The following is an 18,088-nucleotide window of genomic DNA, read 5'->3' on the forward strand; positions in this document are numbered from 1 at the left end:
GAAGGATAAAGCACATGTAAAAATTAAAATACCAAATAATGTGTTAAAATGACTTCATTTAATTCATAAATAGGTAAATACAAATTTAAGGAATGTATTATACTTGACAAACTGACAAAATTTTAAAAAATGATGGCAAATGGTGTTACAAGGATTGTGTGAAAACAAGCAAAGTTTTACACTATTGATACAAGTACATGTTGTTATAATATAATGGTTTTGTCTATGGAAATATACCACAAACTATCTAAAAATATTTATAAATAGTAAATATTTATAAATAATATTTATTGAAACACAATACTTGTACATATTTATGAGATATATGTGACATTTTGTTACATGCATAGAATGTCGATGATCAAGTCAGGGCACTGGGGATATTCATCACCCTGTGCATTTATCACATCTATGAGTTAAGAGCATTTCAAATCCTCACTTCTACCTATTTTGAAATGTACAATACATATTGTTAACTATAGTCATGCTACTCAAAAATGACTCAGAAATACCAGTTTTAGATATTTATATTAAAAAATAGGACCAATGAACAGAATTGTGTATATAAGTTAGAGTATATTATAACCAAAAATGATGAAAAAACAAAACTAAACCAAACTTAGTATTTATCAATAAGGGATTGGCTAGGTAATTATGAATGTAACCACAGTGGAAAACCATCCAGTTACTAATCTTTATGATAGAAATATGCCCTAATTGTAATGTTAAGTAAGAAAAATAGAATTATAAAATGGAAGACATAATTTTGGTTCTATTTTTTAACATTTCTCTATTGTATACTCTGTGCCTAATACAGTGCCTGAAATAAATGTTGAAATGATTATTTTCATTAATTTCATACACATGCATATATAAATATTTTATCTAGTGTTACCTTTTAGTAGTGGATTTAAAAGCAATCTTTACTTTCTTCCTTATACTTTAATTTATTTTTTATCATTTTAGAAATGGCTATTTATTACTTTGATAAAAAGAAAAAATAGTATAGTGATTTTATTTTATTTTTTTTTCAATTTAATTTTACAGAATCAAAGAGTCTAACAGTATATCTTGTTAGATACAGTATGTCCTCATAATGTATACATTATTTCTTGTACAATGATATGAAATAATATGGGAAATATTCATGATAAATTATTAAGTGAACAGTGCAAGTTAAAAACAATAGTTTCATATTTTTTTCCCCACCCCCCCTTTCCCGAGTCAGCACCTTCAAGTGTTACCACTCCCCAAACGGTGCGCAATGCACTCATTGTGTAGGCATACCCCCATCCCCTCCCCCACCCCCCACCTCAGTCTGATGTCCAATTGGTGTCGTTCCCAGATTTGTATTTAGGTGATGATCAAGGAAACCAATTTTCTGGTGAGTACATGTGATGCTTGTTTTTCCATTCTTGGGATACTTCACTTAATATAATGGGTTCCAACTCTCTCCAGGAGAACCATAGAGATGTCGTATCTTCATCATTCCTTATAGCTGAATAATATTCCATGGTATACATATACCACAGTTTACTAATCCAATCATGTATTGATGGGCATTTGGGTTGTTTCCACATCTTTGCTATTGTGAATTGTGCTGCTATAAACATTTGGGTACATGTGCCTTTGTTACAGAATGACCTTTTTTCCTTTGGGTATATGCCCAGTAATGGGATTGCTGGGTCAAATGGCAGGTCTACTTGAATCTGTTTAAGATACCTCCATAGTGCTTTCCATAGGGGTTGCACTAGTTTGCAGCGTATAGTGATTTTAAAATAAGAATTATCTCTAGCAACAAAAATAAACATATAAAATACGCTTCATATAATGCATCACAAAAAATACTCAGTTAACAAACATGTATTATGTTTAAGCTTACATACTAGCCTGAATATGATCCAATGCATTTATTATATGCTATCAGAATCATCTCTAGGAACTTGTACTAGATGAGTAATCTACCATTAACTAGTTTCGTGACATTGGGCAAGTTATTTAATTTCTCTGTGCCTCAGTTTCTACCAATAAATGGTGGTGTTATTAATACTAATTCATGGCATTATTGTGAGGATTAAATAATACTGAAAAAAGTTTTGCTGTCTTATAGTAAGTGATCAATGAATGATAGCTATCATTTTTATTAGAGTAGGTCAATTGACTACTGTGAGGTGACTTGTGAGAGAGGAGATGGCTTTGTCAGCTAATATTAAATGTAAATGCAGTTGTATTCACAGGCAAACAATAAATCTCTTTTCTCTCAAATGTCAATATTACAGAGGGGAAGTAAATGCTACTTCTCTTTGTTGTGTCTGCCAAGCTTTAAGCTTCACTCATGATAGATGATTCACCTAATTTTTTAGTTTAAGTTAATTTTACTTCTGTTTGGTTCAGATAAAAATATTCTGAATAAGAAAAACTTGTGTACTAGGTGTGGGGGAATTAAGACAAGAGCCAAGATCAGGGCAGATTAAAATATATGTAAAATTTTAAAAATGAAGACAAGGGAACAGGATTGATAATATGACTTGGCCACATCTTGAAACCATTCTGACTAAAGAAGTTCTTGATTTTTATTGTGCAGAAATCTGACTGAGCCTGGTTCCCTATTTCAAAATGCAAATTATTAGCACATTTTAAAACAAGGATGGCACTTTCCAAAATCCTTCTTGGATTGTGTCATTGGTATGGATTATGATACATAACAAATAAATATGATGAAATTTTTATTTTAGGCAGGCACTAATGCATGTAGATGAAAATAATTATGCTTGACAACAAAGCAAAAATGTCTGCTATATCATATCATAGGGTCTGCTGAAAAATATTATCTAGAGTTTGATTTTTGTGTATCTATGTAAAATAAGTAGGTTTCTTGTCTACATATGAATATACATACATATACAGCACCACTATAAATGACAGGTAAAATGAAATACTTAAGATGCAGCAAGGAATATAGGTGGCAATTTCTGAAATTATAATCATACTTAATATTCATAAACATAGAATTAAATTCTATAAAGTATTAAAATGCCTTCTCATATTGTTACTGGCCTTCAAGTGGAGGTTTTTCTAAGTTCTTGGTAATCATGGGGGAAAAGAATTTCAGAATTCCCCATGTAAGCAAAGCAAGCCACAGCTTTTTATTGAAAGGAAAAGTACACTCCCAGAACAGAGAGCAGTCAGTCTCAAAAGAGAGCAGCTGCCCGGGAAGAAGTGGTTTTAGATCTTTTGTAATTTTACTAATTGAGAGAAGGAATATTTAAGGGCAAGGGTTTGGCTTTTACTAAGAATTTGGGTAGTAATTCCTAGAATTGGGTTTTCTCTCATTTCCATACTTTATATGGTTGTCTTGGTGATTTCAAAGGTGGAGAAATTTTAAAATCATGATGTAAATGATATTATAATTAGCCAAAGTTCATGTAAGGTGACCAAGATAGCTGACAATCCAGCTGAAGCTGGTTCTTGCTTGTGATTATCAGCCCCTTTTGTGTAAGGTTGTTTACTTTAACATCTGCACACAATCTTCAAGTCCCTGAATGTGATCTCAACCCTGTCTCCTAGCCTCCCACTCTAACAATATTACAACAAAATTTGATATTTCATTTGATATAGGATTGCTTTTAAGATATGAAAAATCCACTTATGCCATTAATGGCAGTCAGTTAAACATGATATGTAATAGTTAATCATAAAAAGGCATTTGTGTTTGTGATACCTGTTTAGGATATGTTGAAAACTGAATAAAAATCCATCACTAGAATTTAGTTACTTTGTTTTCCTCATTTTATGTTTTTGTACTCCTTGGTCTAGAAATAAATTTTAATGTAAATCAGGTATATAAATAATAATGTTCATGAATGCTTATAATATTTAAATTATATACTATATATCCGTCCCTTTAGAAGTATAAATATAATAAATCTCTATTGAATCTCATTATTGTTACATATCTTCCAATTCTACATGAGATGCTTTTTAGCCAGAGATTTTTATAATCCTTCTCTGGAACATTTTGTGATACCTGAAGGCAATACAGTACTCTTTGAGTAATTACTTTATTTTGTAAAGTTTTTACTGAAACTACTGACAAAAGGCTTAAAAAGTATCTGTAATATGATTTTAATATAGTAATTAAGCTAATAAAATCAACATAAATTCATTTATTTTGAATTTCAACTACTTAAACAATTCATTGTTTATTTTAGTGGTTTTTATTGATTCTTTGGATGATTTGAAAGAATCATTTAGTTGTTTTTTGTGAAAGGATTTCTAATTGCATTATTCTTATATATACTCTAAACATTTTTGCTTTATAGCTGTACAGTGTGGTAACCCAGGGACAACAGCCAATGGGAAAGTCTTTCGAATTGATGGCACAACATTTTCTAGTTCAGTCATTTATTCCTGCACGGAGGGCTATGTTCTTTCTGGACCTTCAGTTAGACAGTGCACAGCCAATGGAACATGGTCTGGAACTTTGCCTAATTGCACAAGTAAGTCTTTTCCTAATATTTAAAAATCATTAGTTTTGTGAAAGTATTTGGGACTATATAAATGTTTGTGTCTGTATGTGTCTGGTAATTAATAAAACTATCTAAGGTTTTGAAATATTTGTATTGTCTTTCATATTAAAGGATTGTAGTAGTGATTACATTGGTGACTTTAAGAATCAGTTGGCTTATCAAGCTGTCAGAGGAAAGAGAGATCACAGAAAATAAGTACTATTAAATGTAATTTAAAAGAGTTTAAGATGATTTAACACCTGTAATCGAGATTAAAAATACAAAGGATGTAAATTTATTTTGTCAATCTAATACATATCAATAACCAAATTGATTTTTTAAAAGACGTACTGATTCTTTGTGAGTTCTTGCACTACCATAGAAAGTCCTGATAACTGATTTGCCCTTTGGATATGTTAAAAATATATATGGCATTTTAGAGATTCTTCATTATAATAAAACTTCCCACTTGAGGGAATTTTTGAAAGATGTATTTAAAATTCTTAAAATTGGATAACTTAATGCCTATATGTAGAATAAAATACTATTTGTTTAACCAACAATAATACATTTATTGTAAAATTATTGTTGCTTATGTTTATTAAGAACTATATGTGTCAATGTGGGTTTATTAGTTGTAACAAACTTACCACTGAAGTGTGGGATCTTTATGGTAGGGGAGGTTTGCCTGCATGGAGGCAGTGAGTATATGGAAATTCTCTGTACTTTCTGATTTAATTTTGCTCTGAACCTAAGACTGCTCTAAAAAGTAAATTTATTTTTTGAAAGAATAAAGGAACTACATTGGCATGTACAGTAAACCATAATTTAAAAAAAGAGTTGTTTAAAATGTGGCCAGAGATTCTAGGAGTCATGAGAAGGGGTTGCTAAGCCTCAGTAGCAAAGGAGACTCTGAGGATATTACTAGGAGTGTCTTTTTTATTGTAATTTGGACAGAGTATAGATACTTTTGCTGGAGGGAGGTGCTCATTAAAAGTGGGCTAATTTGTGAATAACAACATCGATAGGCTTAAGTAAAATTTTTACAAATGAGGAATATGTTGCTTCCAGGACCCCAAAAAACACTGGGTTTCTTTCAATGTTGTGGTGCTGAGGTTAGTAGCTATCTCTCGATAGTGTCAGCCATGGAACAGCCCTTGATTGGCCAAATAATTCTCAGAAATTTAACTGAGAATGTACTGCTTTGTACTATGTGTGAAGCAATGATCCATCATCCTGTTGCCCATTTTTTTTCTGATCTTCTTTGTATTTGTATCTCCTGAATGAATGGCTCAAACAAATCTCAGAGGAGGAGGGTACCATGAAAGTTATGGCATGCCTGCATTCCTGGAGAAAATTGTTTATAGTTAATATCTTGCCTGCAAAGTTTGTGTGTGATAACAGGGCTATTGAGATACCCCATGTTCATTGTGTCTCTTCAGACTTGAAAGCAAACTATGACTGGGAGGCTACTGAAATAAGCATTGGATAGAACAAATTAGCCAAATCTTTAATAGCAAAATATTTTGCAGTTATTGATTACAGCCAACAATTTTAGTAGTACTGAGTATGGGAGTCTTAATCAGGATTATCATGGCTTTTAGGGTGTGGTAATCCACTTTTTGATGCCATTCATTTTTATCAGGTTTTAACAGTGAGAAAATTGAACTATTAAAGGAGAAAACAGTAGGAACAATGGTTGTTTCCTTCAGTAGGTTTTATGTGATGGTCCTTAATTACCGTAGACCTTGTTTTAATGTATATTGGGCTGTATTAACTATTATAATTAGGAGGGAAGGTCCCTGGGATTCTGTTTTATCAAGTTGATTGTAAGTGCCAAATAATTAATTTTAATTTGTTACCAATTGGTTCAGAGTGTCCATATGAGATATTTTAGGGCATTGGGCACTATGGCCAAGGGGAATTTACGCAAGGCAATAGTTCAGCATTTAAGGTGAGATATACATGTGTGTCTTCTATTTTATGTTTGACAACTCCCCTAAAGTACAGGATGTACCTTATGTATATTCAGTGGAATTTCCAGGTATAATTGTAGTTTGAGCCCCAGTCTCTATTAAGACCAGGAAGATTTTTTAAGTGCTGCATATCAGGAGGTGTTAAAGTTAATTTAAAACCTATGCTGTAGGCTGGGCACCATGGCTCTGCCTATAATCCTAGCACTCTGGGAGGCCATGGCAGGAGGATCCCTTGAGGTCGGGAGTTAGAGATCAGCCTCAGCAAGAGCAAGACCTCGTCTCTACTAAAAATAGAAAGAAATTATATGGACAGCTAAAAATATATATATAGAGAAAAATTAGCCGAGCATGGTGCGCATGCCTGTAGTCCCAGCTACTCAGGAGGCTGAGGCAGGAGGATTGCTTGAGCCCAAGAGTTTGAGGTTGCTGTGAGCTAGGCTAACACCACGGCACTCTAGCCAAGGCAACAGAGCAAGACTCTGCCTCCAAAAATAAAAAAATAAAACCTATGTTGTGAAGATGTGAAAGTCGATCAGTGCCCTTTATCTTTCTGTTGAATAAATTATTTTAGTAAATTTTGTATTTCTAATTGAGTTCAGTTGTGGGTCTTTGTTTCGGCTTTTATTTCTTTTCCTTGTATCCAGGGGTATTTTTGCAGGGAGGAGGTAGTTACTGAATACACTTCAGGGGGAAAGGTGGTTGTCTCTACTTTGTCCATATTTATAACTTTCTTCCTCCAGAGACATTCAAATCAGTATTTTCAGTGTTGGGGGTCTCCCTGAGGGCAATTGTCACTTTTTGGGTTCAGGGACTCCAGACTTAAGTCAGGTTTGAATTGAGCCCATAGCTGTGCCGTGGGTTGGCACTGGTGTTCTTTCTCTATACCTCTGAGAATCAGGATCTTTTTCATGGCAGACACATAGGCAGCAGCAGCAGCAACCAAGGCATTCCACAGGTTCCTAGTAAGCTATCTGCTTTTAAAATTATAAATCTGAGCACACCAAATGGTGACTGCTCTTTCTCAGATGGACAACCACTGGATGGAACTGCTTAGGGCACAGTGCATCAGTCTTTCCCCTGAGCACTCTATAGAATGGGGTCAACCCATGTGTGAGATATACAGTCAATGGTCATAGGATAAGACTTGTTTCTCTGAGCCTCGCATCATTCAGTTGAGACATATGATTAAATCTAAGACAAACAGATAGGTCCAGGCTGAGATATACACAACTCAGGATCACCGTAAGGAGGGCCCCAAACCCATATTTCTATCTCTAAATGTCAATTTTCAATACTCTGACTTGAGTCTAGCATTTAAATCTATGACAGAGACCAGAGAAGACTCAGCAAATGCAGCACAAATCAGTGCATCTCAAAGTGCAAGCACACTAACACATCTCAAAGCACTCCTAACCAGTAGGTAGCAGAGCCAGTTATTAAGTCAAAAGCAACAGAAGGCAGGCCCCCAGGTAATGGTGATCATCACTTAGACCACCCTACTCACAGTGTCAGTTGTTCTGTGGTTGCCTAGTGAAGGGCATGATCAACCTCCTCCTCAAAGTTGGTTCAATATTGACTGATGCTACCACAAGACTGAAGATGTACCAACAAGGTGTGAAAGATTGCCCATGTATTGAGACTTTCTAAGCAGAGTAAGGCAAGCACCTAAGCTTGGTCAGAAATAGCTTAAGTGAAGGGATGGATGAATAGCTTTTTTTTTTTTTTTTATTGTGGTTAGTGGCAGGAACTTGGGGAGAGTTCCTGTGTGCGTGTGCGAGCCAGGGTTTGTATGGTTTGAACTTCCCTCCCTGCTGGGCCAAAGCCAGGAAGCAAGCTGACTTTCTTGCCCACTTACCTAGATGCGGAGAAAGGGAAGTGAGAAGTAGAATTTGAAACAGTAAAAATAGAGTCAGACTCTTTCTGATAATCGTTGTCAAACATTTTACTTATTAATATGTTATCAAACTCACACTACATTGGTGGATAGTTTTATTTAGTCAATTGTTTCTCCAAGAGATTTAAATAGCAAGACAAATCTTAAGTATTTATGTATGCAGTTACCACCTCAGGGGCTCTACATTCTATTGTGTAGATCCATATATCCAAGTAGTAGTATTTTTCTTCATCCTGAAGGACTTCCTTTTAATATGTCTCATAGTGCACTTCTACTAATGATATTTTTTTCAACTTTTCTTTGTGTACATATGTTTATTTTTCATCTTTTTTTAAAACATATTTTTGTTTTATAATAAGTAGTATTCCTGGCCTTGTTTCAGCACCGGATACTGTTACATCTGATATTTCTATGCAATTGTTTTCCCCACCTTGGAGAGTTTCCTCACAGGCTAATCAGAAATCTGCTGACTACTTGCAGAGCTCCATTCCTAGATCTTCAGAGGCCTTTCTCTGTGAATGTCCCACAAACTCTATCCACATTGTTCTCTCCTGACTCTCAGATCCATCTTTTCAACCCAGGGGGTCTGCTGTGCTCTGCATGGGTTCCCATCTCCTGCGCTATAGTCTGCAGACTGTCTTAAGGTAATAAGTAGTAAGGTGAGGCAATCAAAAGACTCATCTAATTTGCTTTGTTTCTTACCACTCAAGGATCACTGTGCACTGTGGTTTTTTTTTGTTTTGTTTTGTTTTGTTTTTTGCCTGATTGTCTGATGTCCATCGCTTTGAAACCTTTTTTTTATACTCTCCCTTTCTTTTGGTTGTTTCAAATGGAAGATAAATGATTTTATTTAATGTGTTACTCCATCTTAAAGGATAGCAGAAATCTTTCTACTTACTTAGAAAATGTCTCATTTTTACAATGCTGAACAACCTAACAATGAACAAATATACTTTACTGTTTCCATACTACAATATCTCTTCTGAATCTTTAAAATTCTTATTCATCTTTTAAGTATTAGCTCAATGACACATTTGGCAAAAAACTTTTTCAGGACACTTCTTTTTCATATTCTTTTTTAGCTAAGAGTGATCTCCCTCTACTATTTGACATTTCTATAGCAATTACCTATACCACTAAACTTGAAACTTCATAGTAACCAAGTCTGTTTATCTCACTGACCCTTTCAAGTCAAACACAGCACCTAATGTATAAGAACGACTCAATAAATAATTATTGACTGACTGAAATACACAAATTTTATATTAGCTATCAGCATACATGATTTACCATTCCAACTCTGTTTTAAACTATTTGTAAACAGGGCCTATAATTTTATAGCTAAGATAGCACATGGATCCTGGTACATAGTGTTTTCAATATATAGTGAGGAAAGAAAGTGAAATAATGAGACTATTCAGAGTAAAAGAAATGGACTAACATATTTATTTTTGCCAATTAATAATTATTTCATTTACTCATGGATAAATACTTCAATCTTTTATTTAAAGATCCTTTTCAATTTTAGCAAAGATAAACAAATAAACATTCTATTCTTGTGATTGAAAATTACATTGATTTTTTTTTTTATGGAACAGTCTCCATTTTTCCTTAGGAATTTTTAATCGAGTTAAAATTCGTTCAATTCAAGACAAAGTGGTTACAAGTAACATATTGAAAATATAAAAAAATTTTGTTTATATCAGTTATTCAAAGAGAAATATTATATTGAATAAAATAATTCAAGTGTTAGTATTGAACTATTTACAAATAGTTTAATAGAATTCAATGATGAATTCAATCATTTTGTAAGTTTAAAAGCTGAAATTTTGTAAGTTTGTTTCATAAACAAACAAAAAATGCTAACACTCCAGTAAAACACAAGTCAAAAAGCCAAAAGAAATATAAACCCCTAAAAAGAAGCAAAGAGAGAGGTTTCAGTGGATATTAAAACAGCCTAAAATTCTATAAAGAATCTAACATCTTGGTAGCACTTATATGTGGTGATCAAATTGAATTAGTACCAGTGCTTCAGTCCTTCTCATTAATATGAAATGAATGTAAATTTAAATATATGATTGATAGAATCAGATCATTTTGGAGATTGTCCTAGACTCACATTGCATAGATCAACAGAGGTACCAAAGCATTTAAAGAACTTCCTGAGCACTGTCAGAGCTCAATGCTAAACAATAATTCTACTACACAAAGGATGAAATTTCCTACTCAATTTAACTCTTCCCTATACATACCAGAAAGGTTAAATCCAAGTAAAAATGTGTTAATTTAATATAATTGCCTTTTGTAGACATTATTTTTTATAGTGACAATAGGCAAGGATGTAAATGTGAATTTGAAATAAATTAAATTAAGTATGCAAAAAATGTAAACTACCTGAACAGGTTTCCAAACCAAGATCCTGATAGCAATTCTTTGAAAACTCAAATGTCTTAGTTCATTTGTTATGCCATAACAAAATACCTGAGTTTGGGTAATTTTTAAAGAACAGAAATTTATAATTTCCTTTTATAAGGACCTAACCCATTCATGAGGGCAGTTCCCTCATGACTTAATAACTTCCTAGAGGCCCTGCCTCTGACTACTGTTGACTTGGGGTTTCAGTTTCAACATGAATTTTGAATACAAGCATTCAAAGCATAGCAACAAATAAATAAAACTTTCCTTTTTTTCTTTCCATTCTAATGGTCACTATTTCTACTCATAAATAGTAATATCTGCCATTGAGTGTTTACCATTTGTTAGGATTTGTGCTAAGTGCTTTACATAATTCTCTCACCTAATTATCACAACAAATTTATCAGATACATACTATTCTATTATCTGTTCTGTTTTACATCCAAAAAAATGTTATCTTAGAAAAACACAACTTTCTTTTCCACAGTAACACAGCTAGTAAGTGTTGGATTTAAGATTTAAACCCAAGTCTATTTGACTCAAAAAGCAATGTTCTGGAGTTTACTTCTGTCTTTTCTTTTGTACTTTTCCCCTTTTTTGTCTTCTTGCTTTATTCTATATCCTCACTACAATGGTCAAGTGTTTATGACATGAAAAAATAATGGGACATTGCTGGTAAAGCATATGGGAATATCTCATTAATTTGTAGCCTATTTCTCTCTAAATTTGCTAATTTCTATTTTCTCTGCATTTAATAATTTAGATTTTGCAAAGTTATATCATTTCTTAATGAAATGGCCTCTTTTAAAATTTGACTTTACTCAACAATCCCTTTTGCTTAACATCACAATTTCTTCTATATATTTAATTAGTGATACTTTTTGTTAAATATACAGTGCAAATATGTCAATAATAAATCTGCAGACATTGTAAGAAATTAGATATTTTAATGTGATAAATCAAAGAAAATGAACTGAAGAACTGTGGAATCTCACACATAATCATTGACAAAGAGGATCTGGTAGAATTTGGACAATATCAGTTGAAAGAGAGAAAATCAACAATATTGATGATATGATAAATATTTCAATATAGGAAGATTTGAATATGAAAGAATTAATAGAGTCCCTCAAAAAATAATAAAGCTCTTGAAATATAAACTAAACATACTTTTACAATGGTGTGGTGAAAATATATTATGAAGTATTGAATTCTATTTGCATTATTTTCACTTTTTTATTATAAAATTGTATCACTGTAAGTGGTTTTTACCTTGGCTGGTTATCCTTGGGCAACTAGTACTTCCTGCATAATGAACATCAGAGGAATGATCTAATTTTTAGCATGTTATTTTATTTTTAACATGTAGCAATGTATTTTTATCTACAAAAAACTTTGAAAATGAAACAGAAAGAGAACCGTGGGTATATAATGTAATTGGATTTCTTATGGATTCAGTAATATGTAACCTACTATCATTGGGCACTTTGGCAGGAACTAAGAAGACAGAGTTCAGTAGGTAAGGTCTCTCCTCTCTTACATTTCAAAAGCCAAGAAAGTAACGTTGGCATTCCAAGAATTTTTGCCCTTTGAGATTTCTCACTAGGGTGATTTGCAACTATGCCTTTTCATTTGCTTGATTGCCCAGAAGCAAAACACACATACACACACACTCCTTTTCTGTTTTTAGAAAACGCAATCTAATCACACATGTAGATGTGTCAGCTATGATTTGCTTTGTCCATTTTAATGATTTTAGAAATATTTTTGGAATAAATATAATTTAATGGTAATGTCTCCCACCACCCATGCTTGGCCATAGTAGAGATATTGGTAAAAAGATAAAATTTTACTCACCTAAATTCTACCATTATTCAACTAGATTCAGAGTATCAATGAGCTGAGAAATTGACTTTTTAATTAATTTTTGCTAAAAGTGCGCCTCATAAGCAAAAACTCTTCCCTTTTCCCAATACCAGTTGTTCTGCAACTCCAGATAGGTCCTTATAGTGTCAATTATCAGTCCTGGAAAGAGAAGCTTCCTGAAGATAACAGGTTTTCTCCTGGATGGATAAAAGATCATATCATGAAATCAAGAATCATGTATTTAAACATCATGAACAGTTTGGTAGAAGAATTATAAATGTTAAAAAGCATCTTCAGCACCAAACCAAGCTGGAAGAAAAAGATATTTGCAATAACACTAAGTAGCTCAAAACAGTACCCTGATTTTAAACTTTGGTGAAATTATTTTCTGTGATGTCCAAACTGAAAGAGTGATCTAAAAGCCAACAACAGGTAATTACTCATTCAAAAATACATTTTGTGTGTGTGTCAGCACAAAATTCTTCAGGATTATAATTATATGGGAATCCTTTTCTTTCAAAGTCTAACCAACATAGCACCTCCAGTACCCAGAGCCCATATTACACAGTGCACATGGTGTTTTGGAAAGAAGACCAGTGCTAGGATGGGGCTTGTCAAGTGGAGTAAGGATCAGCCTTCAGGCCTATAAAGAAATGTGCTCATTAGTTTTCTAGGATTTTTTTAAAATTTATTTATCAACCAGAACTTCTGCTTCCAAAATGACCAGCTCTCAACACCCTGTATCTGGCAGATCTTATTCATTTGGGCCAGAGCCAGCATACTTAATCAGGTTGAGGTGATAAATGAATCTAAAGTTTTTTGTTCCAAATGACCAGCATAGATTTTTGCTTAATTTTTGTCACAAACTTGAAAATTCTCAAAGATTTTTTTCTAGCAGAGGATAGGTCAAGGAGTAGAGCTAGTCTCACACAAGAGAGGGCTAGAGGATATTCCTGCACGAAACTGAGTTAAGCTAAAATAGAATCTAAATCTCCTGAAGGAGTGAAATCTATCCCTTACTGCAGTGGTTCTCAAACAGGGAGAAAGAATGTGGCTTCCCAGGGGATATTTGGGAATGTCTGAAGATATGACTGGTTGTCACAGTGCAGGGGCAGGGGGTGCTATTGGAATCTCACAGGTAGATGCTGGGGATACTGCTGAATGTCCTGCTATGCACAGAGCAGCCCACAACTAAGAATTATCTGGCTGCAAATATTAATAGTGTCAAGGTGGATAAACCCTACCTTCCTGAGATCTAAAAAAGAAAACCAACTTTTGAATTTGGAGATTATATAAAATCAAAGGCATTATGAGAGGAATGGTTTGGCCATCTTTTTGGAACTTCGTTTTGCTATGGTAAAACTCTGTTTTGGGCTTGAGGCTAGAAGCCTAGCAGAGTATATGTGTAATGATGCCCAAGCAAGCATGTTCATTGCTACATTATTTATAATAGGAAAAAATGGAATAACTCAAACATCAATCCACAGAAATTTGCTTGCATAAATTATATTGCATGTATATGTACATAAGGAATATTATGCCATTAAAGATAAGTTACATGTATCTATGTGTATTAACATGCAAAAATGTCTATTAGATATTGAATAAAACATGAATTATTTTAAAGAAGTATGAGTAATGTGATCCTATTTTATTTAAAAATGCACATTTATAATGCTCATGTAAGAAGCTAAAAGAGAAAGTAGTTTTAAAGTGGCATAGATTGACTAGAATTACCACAATTATGTCTTATTTTTAGTGTAGGGCTTATTTACTTAGATTTATCATAAATAATGCCAAATGGGCATCAATTACATAATAGAAGAAAGAGAAACTTACCACAAAACAAATTCAAGCCCTTAAAATAATTCATGTATTTTTGAGAATTTGAACTGACAATTTATTTAATCATTCCTTCACATATTCATTTATTTATTCTTTAATAAAATATTTATTCTCTTAGGAATCATGCATTAGACTATGCTCTGAGAATACAACAGCATACAAAAGAAACAGAATATCTGTCTTTATGGAGTTTATTGATGTGTGTGATGTGTGTGATGTGTATTTTAGGATTTTGGTGATCTTAGATTTTCTTGCAATAAACCACAGCATCCTGTTGTCATGCACTGATGTCTCTGAATTTTAAGTCCAAAGGAGCTATTCTAAGGTTTTTGCCTGAAGAGACCAAAAGCTTTTTTGTTGTTGTTGCTGAAAACAAGCTGGTAGTGAATGAATGGACTTGTGGAGCAGGTGCTGTTTACAAAGACTGTTGCTATTAGAAACTGCCTCTTTGACTGGCCTTTGCTTCATTAGGAAGTCACCAAACAAATCCTTCTGAAGCTTTTGTTGTCAGGCATTTCATTCATGGTGCTACCACAATATGCAGAACTCTTTCTTCATGTATCTGTGAAATAAATCCTCTGTCCTTTCTTTCGGTGGCTGCATCTCAGCTCCTGTGCCTTTCTACTAGTCTGGCTGTTCCTTCTTGCCAAGATTCTAATCCCATTTGTAAAGCACTGCCCAGAAAATAACAATTTGTAGGTGTTCTCTTTAATTTCTTCTTCCTAATTAGGAGTCTACTTGATAAATATAATTTCAAATAAAATAAAATAAAATAAATTAAAGGCTTATACTCATTTTATATGATTGTAATTTTTTAAACATGAAAAGAAAAACCATATTTCTGGTAAATGAACAGGATTATTTGATTTCCTGTCCAATTCAGTTGTAACATGAAAAATAATCTTTTCCTCATCAATAATGACAGGAAGAAAAGCCATCTTGTATGCAAAACTCTAATTAGGATTGAGACAAAAACACTCAAGGAGTTTGATTTCAGCAACTGTCTTGAGGGTTCCAAAAATTATTAGGTGGAGTGCCCTGAATAGTGTTCTTTAATTTAAATGCCATCATTCATAATCTTAAAACTTCTTAAGCTCAACAGATCAGAATAATATGAAAGGAATCTTGACATTCATAATTCTTCATGGTAAATTAATAATATAGTATAACTGAAGTGCTATTAAGGTCTTCCATGCTTTAATTCATTCTTAGTCTTTAATCCTGGACCTCCAAAATACTGAAAAGAATGAATTTAAAAGAGAAAGAATGGAGTTTGGATGGGGAGAAAAAAAATCACCCAGATTTACCTGGGGAAATTATTTACTCTTTTATGAATAAAAAGATTTAGTATACTAAAAGGCAAGGATACTACATGTTTTTTTAATTCCCCCAAAATAAAAAGTATAACCTGTTGTTTTCTTTTTCTTAGTTGCCAGAAAGCATTTTAGCCAACTCATTGTCAAATCATGCTTAAATCCTGTGCCTCAAAACAGCACTTTTGTGACTTATATATAATCTTTGTAGTGTTTTATTCTTAAATGCCATATTGTGTTATTTGTATTTTCTAAGCTATCTCAAGTTTTTGAAAGTTTTGGGGTGGCATGATAAACAAATCATAATATTATATATACATTTACACTCACGGGCATGAGGCCAGTGCAACTGATGGAACCCCATGCTCAAAAGCATCCTATGCTTAGAGTTTAGTGCTCTGTGATAGTCACCTCACAATTCTTAACAATTACATCTTCAATTTTTTGTTTTGTAACCGAAGTCCTTTGTGACAATGGAGCGTGTGCTGAGGGCTTGGAGCCTCTGCTTCTGTGTGGCCTGCCTTCCTGCCTTCCTCCTTGCATCCTTGGGATGGGTTCTCAGCATTTTGCTCCCCACAGCCTGGTGCCCCTGGCCCTGCCTGACTTCCCCATTCCTACTTTTACTCTGGGACCACAGACACCCTCAATTCAGCCTGTCAATTGTGTCCTCAGTAGAGAGAGATTCACATTACACTGTTGTCCTACCCCTTGTGGGGATTGGGTGCAAACGCGGGGGTGGTCAGAGTTGGGTATATTCATGAAGTCTTGGGGAAGAGCAAAGAAGCAGCTGTTCCTGTCCTGGGCTGGCAGCAACATGGACAAGGAGTTGGGCTGATGAGTCCTCTTAGCCACCCTGCAATCCAGGTAGCAAGTACAATCTAGAGTGGAGCTTGCAATTTGTTGGGGATTGCTCTTCTGCCTAGGTTGGTGGCTAGCTGATGAAAATGAGAAATTGATTTTTCTACTACCAACCATGGCATTTTCATTTTGCACTGAGCCTACAAATTATGTATCCCATCCTGTATGTGATAAATTCACATTTTATATTTTATTCATTCTTTTATTTATTCAGTAAGAAATATTCTTTTTGGACTTAACATTGTTTTAATTAAAAAACCATTATAATATACAGTTGATTGCTGCTGTGCAGAAAATATGCTCTCAGTTCAGTAAGCCTGTAAATTAGAGATTTCAGTAGCCATATATAAGAAATAGACTTCAAATATCAAGTTAGAAATCTTACTCTAGGCCGGGCGCGGTGGCTCACGCCTGTAATCCTAGCACTCTGGGAGGCCGAGGCAGGTGGATCGCTCAAGGTCAGGAGTTCGAGACCAGCCTGAGCGAGACCCCGTCTCTACTAAAAATAGAAAGACATTATATGGACAACTAAAAATCTATATAGAAAAAATTAGCCGGGCATAGTGGCGCATGCCTGTAGTCCCAGCTACTCGGGAGGCTGAGGCAGTAGGATCGCTTAAGCCGAGGAGTCTGAGGTTGCTGTGAGCTAAGCTGACGCCACGGCACTCACTCTAGCCTGGGCAACAAAGTGAGACTCTGTCTCAACAAAAAAAAAAAAAAAAAAAAAAAAAAAGAAATCTTACTCTACAGGATGATTTCTCCGTGGTCTTATAATGCAGGTAAAAGAGGTGACTGCATTAGAGTTCACTATAACATAATGGGATATTAACCTAGCCTTTTCAGGGTGTAAATAACAGTTTCTGAACCATATGTGTAGAATCTGTAATAAGTATTTGTGATCATAATCTGGAATTGCCAGTATGTGGCTTAAATATGCTTATGTTTTATGATTAAAATGAATATAATAACTAATTTTCCCTACCTATATATTAAGTATGCCATATGCTTACTACTCCTCTTCATTAAATACATGCCACATTAACCATCTGCTCTTCCAATCCAATACTGTTAGTAATCAGTTGTGGAGATCCAGGTATACCAGCCAATGGACTGAGATATGGAGATGATTATGTGGTTGGACAAAATGTTTCTTACATGTGCCAGCCAGGCTACACAATGGAATTGAATGGCTCCAGAATCAGAACTTGTACTACTAATGGCACATGGAGTGGAGTAATGCCAACTTGTAGAGGTATGATAATAATTTCTTCAACATTTTAAAATGGTAACCACTATGTATTTTCTTATGTTTTATATGCAAATTTAAAATACATTTAAATAATGGTTTTTAGCCTTAATTCCATTTCTTTCTCTAGTACTGAAAAATGGCTGATGCTATTTTTTTAACCATAG

General features: G+C 34.0%; 1 protein-coding gene across 3 annotated transcripts in view; it reads left to right on the forward strand.

Annotated features, from left to right (window-relative positions):
- Positions 1 to 18,088, forward strand: part of CSMD3 (CUB and Sushi multiple domains 3) — a 1,111,380-nt gene that overhangs the window by 1,058,411 nt on the left and 34,881 nt on the right. For all 3 annotated transcript variants that reach the window (XM_069466068.1, XM_069466069.1, XM_069466070.1), the window contains 2 exons: positions 4,323 to 4,499; positions 17,748 to 17,927. In XM_069466068.1, the coding sequence (XP_069322169.1) occupies positions 4,323 to 4,499; positions 17,748 to 17,927 (357 nt within the window). The remainder of the gene's footprint in view (positions 1 to 4,322; positions 4,500 to 17,747; positions 17,928 to 18,088) is intronic.

The sequence above is a fragment of the Eulemur rufifrons genome, chromosome 3 (genome assembly GCF_041146395.1).
Source record: "Eulemur rufifrons isolate Redbay chromosome 3, OSU_ERuf_1, whole genome shotgun sequence".
NCBI lineage: Eukaryota > Metazoa > Chordata > Mammalia > Primates > Lemuridae > Eulemur > Eulemur rufifrons.